Source organism: Eretmochelys imbricata, chromosome 15 (assembly GCF_965152235.1).
Source record: "Eretmochelys imbricata isolate rEreImb1 chromosome 15, rEreImb1.hap1, whole genome shotgun sequence".
In the NCBI taxonomy this organism is placed as follows: domain Eukaryota; kingdom Metazoa; phylum Chordata; order Testudines; family Cheloniidae; genus Eretmochelys; species Eretmochelys imbricata.
The window spans coordinates 26371995-26390909 of record NC_135586.1 but is presented as its reverse complement, the minus strand read 5'-3'; the positions used below and the strand labels follow the sequence as shown (position 1 = coordinate 26390909).

Below are 18915 nucleotides of genomic sequence, written 5' to 3'. Positions count from 1 at the left end.
GAAAACATGACCTATGAGGGAAGATTGAAAAAAATTTTTTTTTTTTTTTTTTTTTTTTAGTTTGGAAAAGAGAAGACTGAGAGGGGACAGAACAGTTTTCAAGTGTGTAAACAGTTGTTACAAGGAGGATGGAGAAAAATTGTTCTTCTTAACCTCTGACAAGAAGCAAAGGGCTTACATTGCAGGAGGGGAGGTTTAGGTTGGACATTAGGAAAAATTTCCTGTCAGGGCGGTTAAGCACTGGAATAAATTGCCTAGGGAGTTGGTGGAATCTCCATCATTGGAGATTTTTAAGAGCAGGTTAGACAAACACCTGTCAGGAATGGTCTAGATAATATAGTCCTGCCATGAGTGCAGGGGACTGGTCTCGATGACCCTTCGAGGTCCCTTCCAGTCCTATGATTCTATGGTCTCAAAGTGTACTAGAAATATTACCTTCATTCTAAGAATGGTCTTCATATTAAAGGATCCTCCGTGGACATCCACCAAAAATGCACTCTGTTCTGCCTCCATTGGTCTCTATCTGGAATGTATAAAATAAGACTGGGATAAAAGACCCTGCTGCCTGTTAATGCTCTAGGGTTCTTGGAGACATACAGCTAAATATGCTGTGGGGAGGCTCCAGAGTTAAAGGATTTGGGGAGGAGCTGTGAGGCAGGATTTCTCTCACCCTCCAGCGATACTCCCACTGTTGCTGATATAGGGAGCAGTTTCATGGGCTGTGGCTCTCACAAATTACCAAGTACTTTGGCATCACTCTGTCTCCAAAATTCTAATGCTGCAGAGCTAGAAGATTGCAGTTGTCTAGCACATGGAAAAATGGATTTGAAAATGTGATTTTTGCAGCCTTGGAAAGCCACTGTTGCTTGATAGCCAAGATAAGTGGTCCATTGATATGCACTGTAAACATCTGCATCACGCTTCCATTTTACATTCTCCAGCCGTCCTATGAACTACTCCTCTTCTCCTTCACTTCATGCTTTCTTCTCTTCTTTTCCACTGGCTGTCCTTTCCGGGAAGCTGCATTCCTGTATCTTTGGATTACTATGTAACTTTATACTGACTGAAAATCCAGAAAAAAATGAACTGGAAAAAAAAAAAGCCCCAAAACTAAAGGAACCCTAACTGCTAAGACTAACACCAGCCCTTTGAATTATGCAGTAGACCAGTTCATCCACCACTGAAATGTAACAACTGTGTATCAACACACAGGAACATTACACTCTGCATGGAGCTGTATCTTAAATCTGTTGGAAAAGAGTAGTTAGTGCAGAATTTAGTGTCCTGCTTAGTAAGCAGCATTTCTTTTTTGTGAGCATGTTAACCCTGCACTCTGTGACCTGCTCTGGCTACTGATTGGTTTCTGGGATAATTTTTAAGATGTTGGTTTTGAGCTATGAACCTCCGAATGGCCTGGGACCCACCTATCTATGAGATCATCTCTTTCTCCATGACACAGTGCTACAGCTGTGGTCAGTGGAGGCACGTGAGCTGAAGCCCCTTTAATATAAAAGAGTTGGGGCAGCTAGCAATGTTTCCTCCATTAAAGCCCTGGACCTTTGGTATTTGTTTCCTTCCCAGATCTGTAATAGCCCAAGTTTGTTAGCCTTAGGATATTACTGCAAAGCCCACTTTTTCTGCCTTTGTCAAGGGGAGAGAGTGTTTCAGTAGGATTGGCTAGTGGTGATGTGAGATGTTGGTGGGGATTGTGTGGGGAGGCAATTGATTTGTGTTATATTTCTATTGCCACTGTGTTATTTGAGCTGGGATAATTATCAGGTTTGTTTGTTTATTTTAGTAAAGATAGTTAAGGGTGTCCAGAGCATCGGATGGACTCTCTTTCATTATAGTTCAGTAAAAATTTGAGTAAATACACAGTGGTCTAGGACAGGCAGTGAAGATAACCTGTCCAACTGAAACTGTAAGGGAAGTTTGGTGGGCAGAATATCATCCCTGGTGTTAGAATTAGGGCATTGGGACTAATGCCTCTTCTCCTGAGAAGAGTGTTAGGAACTGTAACATCACCACAAGGGTTAGGACCTAGATTTAATGTCTCATCTGAAAAAGGGCATTTGTAGCATAACCAAGCCCCATAGCAAGATGCTTGGATAATAATTTAGTCCTATGACAGGTCAAGAATCTTAATTCATAAATATCACTATTAGTTATTGATTTTATCTGATGAATAATGCATTTTTAAAGTTTACTCTCCAAAAAACACTTGTTCCGGCTTCCATATTATGCACGACTGCAGAAGCTCAGAACACAGTCATTATTCCAAGGTTTGTATGGAAACCAGACTGAGACTTTTACTGACTTCAGCCCCTGATAATTAGATATTTTACCTGATATCAGCTAAATAGAAGATTTAACAAAGATCAGTAAAAGAAGGCAAAGAAAAGTTAACCACAAAAATGCTTGGTTTGGGTCATTTTAAAAACCAGATTTCACTTCACTCGGAGAAGCATTTGACAAAGAAAAACTGGTTTTGGACAGAGAAACACTGATCTTGCTGAGCATTCACAGCTGCCACTGAAGTCAGTTGGCATTGCAGATGTTCAGCATCTCTCAGGATCAAGTCCATGGAGCAGAGGGGTTTGTCTTTCCCCCATTTTGATTTTATTGCTAAAGGATATCTGCATGAGAATAAGATGTTGGCACTCATGTGCTTCTGCTGTTTGTGCCTCACTTCAAGTTATTATCTCAGTTTGTGACAACATAGTTTTCGTGGAGATTATGATATTGATGAGGCTTATATATGACTCCACATGAGATGCAGTCAGAGCAAATGATTCTTAATAGAAGAAAGGCCCTGCTTTCAAGTGGTTCTCGCTATGACCTGCTCTACACTTAAGTTTTATTAGTATAACTGTCAAAGGTGTGATTTCTTTTTCAACTGAAATAGTTATGCTAATAAAAGCCTTAGTAGGATGTAGTTATATCACTATAAAGGTGATTTATTCCAGTATATCTTCTTCTGCTTCCTGAATCCAAATAAGCTGTACCCAGTATAAGCACTTTTTATATGGACTACATCCACATGGGGGGAGGAGGAGTTGTCATTGTGACTATACCAGCATAGTTAAAGCAGTAAAACTATCTAGTGTAGACAAGCCATAGTTATATGAAAGGAGGGAAGAACTAAACCAGAAAATATTCTGTATGGTAGAGTTGTTTCTAAAGATGTTTGTCAAAGGTTTCTTTTAACAGTTAGCTGCTCCATAATGGTCAGATTTTGGGGGTACAGTTATAATCTGAAAGTGGCTATAAAATGATGGGGTAGATTTTGTCTTTTCAGTCATTTCAGATCACTTCCGCTCCATTTATAAGTCAAAAGCATATTTTTTCTATCTGCAAGCCTTGCAAATTGTCCTTGGGATCTGAGAAGCAAGGTGGGTTCTTTCAAGGAGATGCATCTTCACTAGAAATACAGATTCTGCCATTAAAACTCGTTTATCAGCTTTGTCAATTATGAATAAGGCCAACTAGAATCCTTTCTACCATAGTTGTGATGGCTGGGCAGCATGGCTTGAAATGGTCTGGGTCATTTTTAAGGCTTACATCTTGTCCTCCAGAATCACCATTTTCTTAATTATGTCTCTAGCCTTTGTAGTTGGGGAGAACGCCTTGAAAATGTGAACCAAGTATAATTGATGCAGGGATGTATGCCTCAGTTTGCAGAGCCTGAAGCAACAGCTCTGAGAGCTGTGAAGTGCACCATTCATATTAATGGGGTATTAACTCAGATTTCCAGTTAAAATAATTTAAATGTCAACAGTGTTAACTTTCATTGCTGATTTACGGAGGTAGGTGATTTATATTATGATTTGCACAATCTGACATTTCATTTTGGTGTCACCTGTGGTGATTCTTGGGAGATGCTGCAATTTATTTCCCTCCTAATATGGCTCATGGAGTCAAAAGGCTCCAGGGGAGTAACAGAGCCCAAGGATGGGCATCTAAACCTCTCTCCTCAACTAGCCCAAGCATTCCCACAGAACAATGGAAGCCTGGTCTGCCCTTGTTGCAGTTGGTGTGGGACCAAGCATCATCTTTCCTGACTCTAGTAGCTGCTGCTACTCCCTCTGTTGGAGGCTGTCTGCAGACTCAGGCAGACTTCTCTATATTGTTTACACTTACTTCGTGTTTTCAAGTTTTCTTTGTAGCCATTAGGGCTACAAACAATTTTTTTTCACGCAAACTTGGATTCTGGAACCCAAAACACCTGTCTGTTGTGCCTATGCCTTAATCTGGCCCTGCTTGTAGGTGTATTTGAACCCCCCTGTGGGGGAGCCAAGCCTGAGAAGTCAAGCAGAGTCTCTCAGATTATATTTTGAACATTTGCACAATCTGCTGTGAGTGATGTCTCATTTCAAGTGGGCAGAGCTTGGGAGAGTACTGCAACTCCAATTTGAAATCTGCAGGGTATTACCAACAGAAGTAAAGCCAAGGAGCAGATATCATTTTAAAGTACACAGAGTAAGAATAAATCATATTTATATAATTACTTTTCTGATCTTAGCAGCTCCTTGGATCCACAAATACAACCACATGCAGAGTGTAGATCTGATCTGGTGTTGCTATCTAAACAATTTTTTTAAATGCCAGTGTCTCCACCTAGAGTTCCACCCAGCACTTTGAATTTGTCCTTCTGGATTCGCAAAAAGAAAAGGAGTACTTGTGGCACCTTAGAGACTAACCAATTTATTTGAGCATGAGCTTTCGTAAGTGAGCTGTAGCTCACGAAAGCTCATGCTCAAATAAATTGGTTAGTCTCTAAGGTGCCACAAGTACTCCTTTTCTTTTTGCGAATACAGACTAACACGGCTGTTACTCTGAAACCTGTCCTTCTGGATTCTATTTCTTTTGAGGTTCAGAAGTAGTTGTCAAGTGGATGAGATGGTTTCAGCACTAAACATTTTCCTCACCTCTTTTTTTCTTCTTGAAGGGGCATAATCAACTTCTCCCTGACAAATATTTTACTTAATTTTGTCACATATAACAGCTGAGATGATTTATAACTGATGGAGATGAGAGAAAAAATACACACTTCTCTGACATTTGTTTACCTGATACCTTTGATTGCAATTTGTGTATAGCCATTATTATAATGAGGAGTCCGGTGGCACCTTAAAGACTTATCTGGCATAAGCTTTCGTGGGTAAACTCCATACATCTGAAGAAATGGTTTTTTTAATCCACGAAAGTTTACACCCAAATAAATCTGTTAGTCCTTAAGGCGCCACAGGATTCCTCGTTGTTTTTGTGGATACAGACTAACATGGCTACCTCTCTAATACGATGTCATTATTGTTTCCGCTGTAAAGTTAGCCTGTTATGTGAGTCTTCTATAGGCCCAATTCTGAAGATTTAAGCATCTGCTTAACTTTATACACTGGGTGAAATCCTGGTCTCACTGAAATCAATTGCAAAATTCCCACTGACTTCAGTGGGACCAGGATTTCACCCTGTGAGTTAGGCCCATTAATTTCAATGGGACTGCTCGCTCTATAAGTGCATAAATTAAGGACATAAATCTTTGCAGGACTGGAACCTTCAAGGCACAAATGGGGTCCTCATTAAGATGCTACTAGCACTGTGTGGCCCTGATCATGACTGGGGCTTTATATACTTTTGTATAAATATTTAACCCTTTAAAAATAGGAATGTGATTGTAGAAACACAAAAACTGGCAGGGAGACCCAGATGCAGAGATAGTAGTGGAAACTGCACCTAACTCACATTTTAAAAACCTGACTTTTACATGTAAAGTTTTCAGTGTCCCTTGAAAAGGTGATCTGTTTAAGGAGATGTGTAAAACAAAATGGAAGCAGTAATAAACAAATGCCTTCTTTTACTGTCAACTCTTATGCAGCTGTGAAGAATATTCTGCTGAATACTGATACTGTGTAAAGCTAACACGTGTTCACTATCGCCCTCTAATTACATCAGAACACTTCACAGTGTTCCCTGGCCTGGGAAGGGATTTGTTGTTTGATTGCCGTTTTAGCTGCTGCTTCCACGTGCACCAGAATGTTGCAACTACAAAAACCCACAGCTTTGCATTTTAACTCGGGGGCTCTAAATAGCTCTTTCCACTATCCTTAACAGCTACCCGCTGCTGTGCATTGTAGGTATTTCCTTTTCTAAAAATAATCTTTTGCAAAAGACCACTCCGCCCTCACCTAAAAAAAATCCCAGTCTCCGTTTACATTTGCTTCAGCAACATCAGCCCCTTCGCACTATATGTGCATCTATTAGTTTAATTAACAGAAGGCTGTTAAAAATAATACCCTCCCCCAAGAACTAATTGAAGTAGGCAGCAACCCCAGATGTGTTCTCTCCAGCCATGAAACTGACTGAGCAGAGAGACGTCTCGGAAAGAAACCTGTTCTTACCATACACTCCTTACGCCCTCCCCTCCTTTATCTATGTCATCACAACCACTGGCAGGCCTTCTTTGTGTAACCAAATAGCTGCTGGATGGCAATTGGTCAGTCAGTCAAGGCCGGCCCCTTCCTGGATGGGCTTTATGAATATGCATGATTCCCTTCCCTTCGCTCTCCCTCCCCCCTCCTGCGCGTGTGTGTATGTGTGTGTGCGAGAGAGCGAAGCTCTGCTTCTAGCAGCAGCAGCAGCCTTGCTCCAGCCATGTCAGATTGTTTCAGCCTGGGCCCACCATGAGAAATGGCCATGTCTGTGAGTGCAGACGAGGAAGATTATGAATCGGAACAGGATCAGGTTAGGATCTTGGAGGGTGTAGACGGGAGGGGGATCTAAGGCAAAGTTTGCACTAGGAAGGAGGGGTTGTGGTGGGGAGGAGGTTGTGAGAATGCAGAGTTACTATGTGATCTGCTTTCACTAGAAAGCTGGGGGGGAGGGGGAAGAAACAATGTGAGATCAATGAATGTATCATCCTAGGGTTTCCCTGCCTTGCCAAGAAAAGAAGAGTGGGAGCTACTCATGTTAAAGGGTAAACACCTAAGGCACCTTACGTTCTGTGTTTTAAGGGCAGGCCTTTGAACTTAATGGGTTTTTAAAAATCAGATGCAGTTTTTTTTCTCCGAGACACACAGCTTTCCCCCACCCTAGCAGCACACTGCTGAGCATTAAAATGGACCCTTGTGCACACTGTACAAATTGTTTCATTTAAAGCTGTTTTTGGTACATGGCTGAGCTGAGCTGCTTTATAAATACCCATGCATATTAGGGAAAGTGAGGTGGGTGGGATTATGGTCTATGCTGTTCTGCTGTTTGTGACTGTAGATTTTTTTGCTGTCGGCCGGATCCCAGGAGGTACTGAGAATCATCAACTGGTATTGATTTCAGTGGGTGTGCTAAGCAACCCCTACATGATATTCAGCACCTTGCAAGATCAGACCCTGTATGCTGAGTTGATAGGCAAGTACAGTTACAGTATATGTGGGAGGGGTCTCCTTGTTAAGTTTTTATCATGTCTAGAATTATTTTAATAAGACTCCTCAAATATTTGAGAGATCTGTGACTTCAATAGCCTAATACTGAACTAGTTTCTTCACCATACTTTGATGTATACTCATCTCCACTTCCAGAGGTGGAATAAAATAAAACAAAGGATGTGTTAAAAAAGAGAACTTTGCCAGTCTCTCTGCAAGGTTTATTCTTCTGAAGGTTTTTTTTCCCTCTTGGGGGAGGAGAATAAACTTTAAATTTATGAAGTAATCTGTAAAATAATCCAGAACATATGTTCTAGATTGCATATTGTACTCTCTTGCAGAACAGCCTAAGTAATTAAAAATATGCTCTGAGTAGAATTAAACATATGTACGCAATTAAAACAGATAAACTTTTTCATAACCTAAGGTGTTCTGCATTTTAAAATAAATTTGAAAAATGATTATTCAAGAATTTGACATACTCTGCCATAAGAAGATAGACTCAAAACGTAGCCTGTTTCATCCTTAGTAATTTTGCTACTTGTTTAACCATTAGTTATTGCGCTAAAAGAAGCAAGGCTAAATAAAAAAGAATTTAGATTTAACAATTCCTTGCTACAGTTTCCCTGGCACTGCTGTATTGTATGTTGCCCAAAATAGTTAGATTTGTTGTATTACCAGTGTGCAGTGGTGATAGATGTTTGTGCACTAAGGCTCTGGCTTGTGGAGTAGTGTTGTCCAAGAATGGTCTTGGGTGACTAACTTATACATTCTGAGGACAGAGAGAGTTTACAGACCAGTATTGCTGCTTGATTCACTGCTAAACTAGACAAGGTGTTAAAGTTTCCACCTGCCCTTTTTTTTTTTTTTAAACTATGTCCTGCATATACCCACCTGGCTGCTTCCATTGGTTTGCTTGATTTTGATGTGACTGTTATATACTTTTAAAGTAGCTTAGCTATAAGCAAGAGGGCAAGATTCGTGTCAGTGGCACTATGCTAGATGTAATATGGAGGTAAAGTCACTACTGAAAATGATGGTGCTTAATTGATTTTTAAACGTGGTTATCTCCCTCAGATTTTCACTTCTGATAAAATCTGAAAGCCTGTTAACATTTTAAATATTACTAATTTTAAAAAAAACACACCCCCTAAAATAGAGATTCTTTCTGCACCATGAAGCTCTATGAGGCCTGGTCTATACTTAAGTTTTACCAGAATAACTATTATGATTAGGCATGTGATTTTTTTTTTTTAAACTGAAATAGTTATACCAGTAAAATCCGTACTGTGGGTGCAATTATATTGACAGGTATAAGGCACCTTTATACTAAATAGTTATCGACCTTCCCATATGGAAATAGGTAGACGAGTATAAAGCACCTTTATCATGATATAACTGCCTCTACTCTAGGAGGGTTGTATTGTTTTAACTTAACCGTTAGAGTTAAACATAATATATTGATAGTCTTGGTGTCTGCTGCCTTAAACTAGTTCCTTCCTCATTAGTGTCATCTTACCGAGAATTGCTGCAGTGCCCCCCCTCCTTCACCAAATCAAGAGTTTCTATCTAGTGTGAGGTTTCCTACTTTAAATAATGGAGGGGAAAGAGTTTAATGCTCAAGAACTGTTGACTTCTCTGCGTTTGTCGAATTCAAGGTTGGGTATGTGTAATGGAGCCACAGTCTTTTAGGCAGTTAATAAGGGCCTGTTTTGGTTCAGGCTAGTGCTTTTATTGCTCGCTGTATACTTGGCTAGGGCCTGATCTAGACTCAGAAGTTAAATTGGCGTAACTACAGTACTCATGGGTATGGTAACAATGCTGACCTAACCCCCAGTGTAGATGCAACTAGGTCAACAGAAGAATGTTTCAGTCAGTCTAGCTACCATCACTCAGGGAGTGGAGTTCCTGCAGCAACAGAAAAATCCCTTTCATCGTTGTAGGATGCATCTGCACGACAGTGGCAAAGCTACAGCACCGTAGCTATGCCACTGCAGTGCCCGTAGTGTAGACATGGCCTAGGTGTGGAATACTTGTAAGACAACAAGTGTCTGTTTCTATCTAATGGTTCTCTAGTAGCCTACATAAAGCGAGCTTACTATTCCAGTTCCCAGTGGACAAGTGTACACATCTCTGAGCCCACGACCACAGCTGATGATGTTTGGTAACCTGGCTGGTGTTCTTAGCAGAGATCAGGAACTCATGGGTACTCTGGAGACCCAACTCCCCTCTCATCCGTAGAGGTGGTCTTTGGAGTTTGGGGCAGAAGCATGTCAGTGGGATATTCTAGGAAGCTTCTGCTGTCACTTCCTGTTCTGTGGATCAACAAGGAGGTTAATTTTACCAGAGTTTTCACCAGCACTACATTTGTGGGTTTTTTTTGTTTTTTTTTAAATGAACTTAAGCTCCCACTAAAACCTTGACACTCAATAAATGATAAGGAATTAACTGAGTCAGAGGTCTGCTCTACTCTGTTTGGTAGTCAGTAGGTTTCTGTTGCACCGAGTAACATTGTAAGAGCTGATGGCTGCTATGTGCTGTGGTCAGAATTAAGATGTGGCTGCTTCTGGCTAACTTCTTGGCTCCTTATTTACCTGATGATATAACAAAAATATTTGTATTTAAAATTCCTCTATGTTGAGGTTCTTTAAAACCTGTCTTATTGAGAGGCAGCATGATCTAGTAGTATGAGCACAGGACTGGGAGCCAGGAACTCGTAAATTCTAGTCCTAGTTCAGTCACTGCCATCAGTTGTGGCCTTGGTTAAATGACTTGACTTCAATGTTTGCCCATCTATAAAATGATGGGTAACGTACCAGCTGTGCAAGAAGGCTGTGAAAATTGGTTAATGTCTATACAGCACTTTGAAGATGTCAGACCGTAGATATGTGAAAAGTGTTTTTGCTATGAGTGATTTGTACAATGCATGCACAGGTTTTTGTGTAATTAAATTCAAATTCCACATGGATCACAAGTGGAATTAGTTGGGTCTCATCCCATTACCTGCTTTTGTAAATCTCAAAACCACCACACAGTTTGGAACAATCCTGACTCTTTCAGGAAGGAAATCAGACTGGAATGATAGTAGAAGGTGTTGCAAGTCAGGGTTGAGGTGCATTGGCAGAGTTGTGTGGAGGGGGTTTGCACATCCCTGCTTGGAGTGATAAGTGCAGAAGCCACTCGCACAAAAGCTGTCTTCTGGGCACCAATATCCCTCCTCTTAGGGGCAAGCTGGGTCCTCCTTTTTCCCCAGACCAGCACACCTTGTCCTTGGACCCCACCCTCCCAAGTAGAGGATGCTGTATGTGGGTGCCTGTGCTGACATAATGCCACCATAGCCCTGATGGAGTAGTGATAGCAATGAGGGCCCCCACACAGAGTTCTCTGCTTGGTGGAGTGGGAGGAAGTCCACCCACTTACGATGCTTGGGGCAGTTTACACCTCTTGGAACTATTATGTCAGGCCCTCTCCAGAGTCAGGCTGGTTTCAGTGCATTGATTAACCTCAGATCATATTTTTTTAGCCTCTCTTCGTGACCATGAAGTTTAGAACCTTTTTTGGTAAAAATGCTGAGATTCTGATCAAAGCTGGGGCTTCAGGCATGGCCTGATAGTGCCTGTGCTTTAGTTTAGCTCTGGTCTAAAACCTACTCAGAATGGGAACAATCTCTTTGGCATCTTCACTGCCTTAGGAAAATGGTTCTCCAGCCATGATCTCGTAGTCCATTAATGACTCTGAACAAGCTTTGGGAGGATGCTGACTTTTCAAGTTACATAACCCTAATCACATACGTTTAAAATATGTGTACATACATTAGACACTGGCTTAATGAGTTCTGAATACTGTTTCTGCTAGGTGCTTTTCATTTTAAATGACTATCTAGAAAGCCTTAAAAGTATGAACCTAAATTCTGTTTGTTTCTTCACTCTCTTCATGTCAGTCACTAGAGCATGTTCTGGTTTGTTGTAGGGCTGCTAATTAACCTAATTTTTCATTACAGCAAACAGCAGGGAAACATTTTGACTTTTGGGGAAGTAGGAAAACTGGGGGTCTGATAAACTTGACAAGCTTTCTCCCTTTTGTTCTCCTCCTCTAACATCTCCCACTACCACCACTGCCCTCCCAAAAGTTAAAATTCAGGGTCTCCATTCATAGGCAAGACCACATCTTGCTGTTCAAACTAGTAGTCTTTTTCAGTCCTTAGTGCTTATAAGATCGATGTGCTGAAACTGCACCAAGGTATACGTAACCAGGCTGATGAGTAAAGGTTTCCCAACTCACCAAATGATCAAGCACATGTCATACCTAGGATAACTTGGTTTAAATCACTGATGACCTGATTTTTAAGAGGCACTGAGCACTTGCAGCTCTCATTGACTTCAGTGAGGTTTGTGGGTGCTCAGCACTTTTAAAAATCGGGTTACTAATCTCTCGGTATATCTACACTGGAAAAAAACAACAACCCCACAGCAGTGAGCCTCAGAGCCAGGCATACAGAGCCACCTCCTTCGCTGGGTTTCAGAGCCTGCGTTCCAGCTGAGCAGGAATGTCTACACTGGTATTTTTAGCACTGTAATTCGTGCCTGTAGGCCCAGGCTCTGAGATTTGCTGCCGTGGTGGTGGTTGGGTGTTTGTTTTTTTTGTTTTTTTTGCAGTGTAGACGTACCCTCAGTGCTGCCCCAGTTTTCCTGTCTGCACGATGGGGATATTTACTACTTATGTCACAGTGATAGGAAGATGAAACTAAATTTAGTTTTTGTAAGGGACGGACTTTGCAATTCACAGATAAGTGTTAGTGTTATAGCCCAAATGTGCCTCAGATACCCAAACCACATGTGTGTATCAGGGTATGTCTACACTGCAATTAGACACCCACGGATGCCTGTGCCACTTGACTCAGGCTGTGGGGCTCAGGCTAAGGGGCTGTTTAATTGCAGTCTAGACATTCAGGGTCGGGCTGGAGTCCGGGATCCATGACCCTCCAATCTCACAAGGTTTGGGAGGGATAAACTGTTCTCTTGAGGTCATGGCAAGTTCATAGGCTTTGGACCTCAACACAAGACCAGTAGAGCATTGATGTTAAGGAAATCTGCAAGGCCTTTAGGGGGTAAGCTGGGAAAGGGTATATTCCTTTATCAAAATGTTTAATTGTGAGGGATTGGGGAAGGAATGGTCACTCCTCCAGGATCCTCTGCTCCTTCCCCTACAACAGCCCAATGGGTCAGTGGCCCCTCACTCTGGCAGAAGAGGCATGGGCACAGCTTCCTTTGAAGACCCTTGGAAGTTGGAGGGTAAGTAACAGAATTGCTTGAGGTAGTCATTGGGATAGATTTGGACTGGCCCCCTTGGGATGGACTTCATGAGCTGAAAGAGATCTTTTCAGTCTAATTTCTTATTCCTTCCTTCACAGCCCTGGGACTGAGCCAGAGCTGACTTTTGGGGACTGGAAAATCAATGGGCACAGGGTGCGAATATTATCTTGTCAGGGAAGGATGGGGGCTCTGAGGTGGGAGATAAGGGACCCCTTATATCCTAAAGCCAATCCAAGACTGAGCTTGCTGCCTACTGCTTATTTGAAGATGGAAGGTCTGAGTCTCTTGGCTAACATCAGGCTGGAATTTAATGTCTGGCTTTTTGCCACACACTAAATAAAACACAAAAAGCCCCAAATCATGTAGGAGTGTCCTCCTTCAGTTTGAATCTGAGCCCCTTTCTAGGAAAGCAATCCACAGGCTAGATTTCATACTAGTGGTGTATTTAAACTACCAAGTTACAGCCCCAAGAAACTGTATACAAGGCCACTCTAAAAAGAAAAGGAGTCCTTGTGGCACCTTAGAGACTAACCAATTTATTTGAGCATGAGCTTTCGTGAGCTACAGCTCACTTCATCAGATGCATACCGTGGAAACTGCAGCAGACTTTATATATACACAGAGAATATGAAACAATACCTCCTCTCACCCCACTGTCCTGCTGGTAATAGCTTATCTAAAGTGAGCAACAGGTTAGGCCATTTCCAGCACAAATCCAGGTTTTCTCACCCTTCACCCCCCACACAAATTCACTGAATTTGTGTGGGGGGTGGAGGGTGAGAAAACCTGGATTTGTGCTGGAAATGGCCTAACCTGTTGCTCACTTTAGATAAGCTATTACCAGCAGGACAGTGGGGTGAGAGGAGGTATTGTTTCATATTCTCTGTGTATATATAAAGTCTGCTGCAGTTTCCACGGTATGCATCTGATGAAGTGAGCTGTAGCTCACGAAAGCTCATGCTCAAATAAATTGGTTAGTCTCTAAGGTGCCACAAGGACTCCTTTTCTTTTTGCGAATACAGACTAACACGGCTGTTACTCTGAAAGGCCACTCTAGCCTCACTAACCAGGCTATCGTTTGTTTAGACTATGGATTGGTTTTGGTCAATCAGTACAAATAAGGAAATGCGAATAGTCAACTGGGCGGGCTGGTGCTATTGTGTATTATAGTCTGAAAGATCAAAGGTTTGCATCTCTTTATTTTTCTTTTGAGTATTAGGGATTTATAAGGAAATCCAGGTTGTGTGATTCTGTCTGGCTTCAGATTCAGTCTCTGTCCTCTCACCCCTCCTGCTTTGTTAGCTGCAGTTTCTGACCATGTTAAATCCCATTTGTTAGATGTTGTGCCCCAGCTAGCTGCCAGTGGTTGGGGCACAGGCCTGGAAGTCAGGGAGCCTGGGTCCTCTTCCTCGCTTTGCTACAGTGAGTACGTTTAGCCTAGAAAAATAGTTTTTAAATACAACTTAACATGTTTTAATTAACACTAATGTAGATGGTGTTTAATGCCTTTTAAAAAAGATTAGCTGGTCATAGTCAGGCTTGGTGGGAAGAAAGTAGGCTTTTTCTGGTCAGTGATGACAAATATGAACCTTGTTTGTTATTTATATGTATTTTATTACATGGTACGCTCACTCTTTAAGGCCCTGCTTTGTGCTCTGGATTTTGCACATTACCTGTGGGAGGATTGGGTTTTTGCTTAAAGGAAGTGCTAGACCATAGTGTCAAAACTAAAGGGAAGATTGAGGTGAGTATAGGGAGAATATGCCTCTGTTGGGGTAAGGAACTCATCCCTTATTTGGGTACTACTAACCCATCCCTGCCAGAGCTGACTTTATCTCTGCAGTTCATATAAACACTTCTGGAAAGCAAGTATTCAGTCTTTAGAATGTCTGAAATGGTTTTTAAAATACCTGCTTTTGGTTCATTTTCTGGTGGGATGATGCCTCTTCTCAATGCAAATTGCACACATTGTTTGCTGCTTTGCTTTTGTTCCATGCCATGTATTTTTCAGGAGCAAAACATGAACCTTTTACAGTTTGCTTAATAATAAGTGTGTGATCTACTTGGTGTTTTCTCCCTCCTCAGTTATGATGATGTGTCTGTTTGAATGGAAAAATAAGTTAATAGATGCCCAGTTCCCTCCCTTCTCCCAGCAGAACCCCTGGGACATGGGTTTCTCGCAGGTGAAAGGAGAAAATGTGTGTTAAAATAATGGCAGCCTATCACAGGTAACTATAGAAATTAGATACAGAGCTTGTTAGGTCAAATCATATAGGGAGATTAAATATGGCTCTGTGTGGTTTCAATTGTGGTGTGTGTGTGTTTTAAGAAAGAATGGGGAAAGTTTACAAAACCAAATTAAAATGTTTCTGTGAGCCTTCCTTTTTTTAATTCCAGTGGATAGTTTTGGGGTGGGATTTTTTCAGATTTTGGTTTGTGTTTTTTACCAAACCTTCCCCTGCAGTACTAGCTACCCAAAGTTAGACTTGCACTTGTACAGCGGGAAGAGAAAGTGAAACTATTCTGCTCTCTTTCGACATGCTGAGAAATGCATAAGGTAGGCAAATCTCAAAAGTAATAAAGTAAATGGAGTTTGCAGCATTTTTTTGTGAGAGCTAGAACATGATCAGTAATGCAAGAAGGAATTGGGGAGAGTGGTTAGATATGGGGCCATATCTTGCTCAGTTAACCTTTATGATCCTGTAGAAGTCACTAGTGCAGATCTTTTAAATCAAGAAGAGAATTTGGCCTCTGTCACTTTCCCTTGAATGTGGAAGCATATGGCTGGATTTCTTGATCCAGATGCCCAATAGTGGATAAGTGAATATGTTGCAATTTCACAAAGAATCTTTTAAGTTAAAAATTTCTCAGTACTTCTCAAGCTTCTGGAAACAGGGAAAAAATGTGCTTTGTACAGCCTTTCCAGGCATCTCTGGTGAGAAAGTTTATTGCCCGTAATGTAGAATTCTAGTGTTTCATTTTTGAATACCTGTTTGGTGGTGTTGGAAGAGGGATTGCTGGAAAGTATTCTATGGTGCCTAGGGCTCATATCCTACTTTATCACTTATGTGAATTCAAATTCCTCTTCCCTACCATGATTTCAAAGTTTACAGTGTACCACCTAGCCTCTAAATTTACTTTCACCTCCTCCTTTTCAGATGGAGGAAAATAGGACCAATAGCATTATCGAAACATCAGCCTGGGACCTAGGAACTGCTCAGCTCTGACACATATTCCCTCTGTAGCCTTGAGTAAATCACTTGGGCCCCAGGACTGCGATGAGCTGCGTATGAGTTCGCTTGTATTGAGTTCAGTGGGACTCCATCTGTGCAGAGCTCATTGCAGGATAGTGATCTTAATCTCTCTGCTTCAGTTTCCCCATTTGTATAAAATGTGGTACTATCTCAAAGGATGTCGAGAGGGTTGGTGACTCTAAAAGCGATAGTGTGTATGTGCTAAGTATATTCTAGCTATAAAGATGAGATGTGCATTAGAAATATATGTAGATAGGAGACGTTGGCATCAATAAAATATCCCCCCCCCCCCCCAAGTAAAAGGAGATTCTGTGTCTTAAGCAATAAATATAATGAGATATTCATCCTGTGTCTCTGGCATTTCCAGAACAGAACAGTTGGACGACCCAAAGGGAAACTGGGCACTGCCTCTGCAGTGAAGCTAGCTGCTAATCGGACGACTGCAGGAGCGCGCCGGAGAAGGACGCGATGCCGCAAGTGCGAGGCTTGTCTACGTACAGAGTGCGGCGAGTGTCACTTCTGCAAAGACATGAAGAAGTTTGGTGGGCCTGGAAGGATGAAGCAGTCCTGCATTATGAGGCAGTGCATCGCAGTAAGTGTCCAGTTGTAGCTATGGCTCTCTTGAGACACCTTGACAAGCCTTGTTCTGGTGGCTTGTGTCAGAGTGTACCTACGCATCTTTCAGAGGTCCTACTGTCCCTGGTGACTAGACATGGGCTATAGAACTCAATCCTCAAAGTTCATCTCTCCTATTTTAAAAGCAGTCGGCAAAGCAAGCCTGGATCCCATTTGAGAGATGCTTCTCAGACCTCTTTCCTCTCCCTTCTCTCCAACCTTATTTAAAAATGTAATTTTGGATTCTCAGTAGGTTTGGTGTGGGGGTCAGCATGAAGAGAGGATATTAAAAATGTGCCAAAACTTGCATCTTGAATATGAACCTCTTTGAATTTCAGGATGGTGGAAAATTCAAGTCCGATTCAAAACAAAGGATGGGGGCGGGGGGCTGTCTTCTGCTTTGGATCTTGTCAGAATCCAACCAACCATACCACCTCAACTAAAGAAGGTGGAAATCTTGGGCTAAAATCTCCCACAATGTTGACACTGTTGGAACCTGGATCTCAGACTAAACCAGATCCAGATTTGAATTTGCCACCTCCTCAGCTGTTCCTTTCACACTGAGTTGCTGTGTTGTTCCAGTGGGTATACATCCACTCTCTGAAGGGAGGAAACTCCAGCTTTTCTGTCCCATTTTAGTTGTGGTTAGCTGTATTTGTAAGTTTGAGAGTTTCCCCTGATGGATTCAAAGGCCTTATCTGTGCTGGGATCAAACTGTGCTGGCTATTATTACTATTTGCTTTTTTTTTTTTTTTGAAGGAGAAGCACATTGTCTGCTGGTGGTGGTAATACTTCTGTAGTGGCTTCCATCTGATCTTAGTTTAGTCTCCCAGCACACCTATGAGTTACGTACATTTATTAACTTTATTTTTTTATTTGAGGAAACTGAGGCAGAGAGAAATTGTGCTTTGTCCAGGGTCACACAGCAAGTGAGTAGAAGAGCCCTGCATAGAACCCAGATCTCCTGGGCCTGATTTTCAAGAGTGTTCAGCACTCAGCAGCTCACACTGTTCTCCATAGGACCTGCTGGGTGCTGAGCTGTTCTGAAAATCTGGCCCTCTGGCTCCCAGTCCTGTGCTAGGCCATTCATCCCTTTTAGAACAGGGGACGTGGTCATCCCTTTTAGAACAGGGGACGTGGATTCACTTCTTCTGGGTATGTTCCTGGCTCCATCAGACTTGCTCCATGACCTTGACCAAGGTTTTTAGCCTCTCAGTGCCTCAGTTTCCTGATCTGTAAATTGGAGGGAATACCTCCCTCTCTGTAAAGTACTTTTGCAGCTCTAGCGTGCTTTTCATCCGAGTACTTTCAATGATTATTAACTGAGCTGTGACATGAATTTATTGACCAGTTTGGATGGAGAAATTTTTTAGTCATGCTAGTCAAATCTTGCTCCCTCTTCTTGTTGAGGGTCTACCGGAGGTTTATAACATGGCTTCACGGTCTCAATCGGTCAGGGAAACTGCTATCAGCAACCAGTTTCAATCATGGTGTATAGTCCTGATCCCTGTGAAGGAGACGGTTAGCAAAGTTGCACTGTTCTGTCAGCCAATAGTTGCTTGAGGGATGCTCCATTTCTTCTGAGTAGTCCTAAACAAAGCAGGGCCACTCCTGCTTTGGGGGGAAAACAATGCTAAAACCATTTTCCCTCTCTCTGACCAGTTCAGGTGTGTGTCCAGAATGATCACAGACCTTCATGGAACTGGATTCTGTTCTGGGCATCTTTCCCTATATTCTATGGGAAAATATTTTTTCCTAGATCAGTTCTATTTCAGCAACTTTATGTCAGAGAGCTATAGTCTGATCACATGATTGGGAGTCAGGATGCCCATTGGTGCTAGTACCAGTGGGAATCCTATTTCCACTTCTCCCTTGCAAAGAAGGCCTGTAGAATTGTCTGGTTACAGTTTAAAATGGTTCATTTTGAACCGTTGTAGTTTGTAACCGTGCCTCGTGTTCCCACTAGCCATCCTGCCTTATATAAACTTGGTCAGTGTGTCCTTCGGTTGTTGCAATAGCAGTACATTGTGGGTACATATCCCACAGTTTCCAGCACAAGTCCTCAAGGCGAGGTTTTGTGGAAGTAATAATCCACAGTTTGTTCTAGTGCTGTTCAATAGATTTTTGCTTTCCAGTTTAAAAATATCAATTGTATAAAGAACATAGGTATTTGGTAACATTACAAGCCTTAAGAGAACCTGTACTGCACTTCATAAAACAGGAAACTAATCTGCATGAAATGACTGAAGCTGCAGTAGCTCAGAACAAGAGAGGAGATGAGTATGTGAGATGTTGTGTGTTGCACAGAGTGGTTCTTCA

The 18915-nt window shown here is 41.9% G+C and overlaps 1 protein-coding gene across 6 annotated transcripts in view; it reads left to right on the top strand.

The window, feature by feature from the left end:
- The window catches only part of KDM2B (lysine demethylase 2B), a 167886-nt gene that overhangs the window by 130127 nt on the left and 18844 nt on the right, over positions 1 to 18915 (top strand). For 5 of the 6 annotated variants that reach the window (XM_077835509.1, XM_077835507.1, XM_077835506.1 and 2 more), the window contains one exon: positions 16349 to 16573. In XM_077835509.1, the coding sequence (XP_077691635.1) occupies positions 16349 to 16573 (225 nt within the window). Of the gene's footprint in view, positions 1 to 6596; positions 6742 to 16348; positions 16574 to 18915 lie in introns of those variants that run through there. The other variant, XM_077835512.1, reaches the window with a different exon arrangement.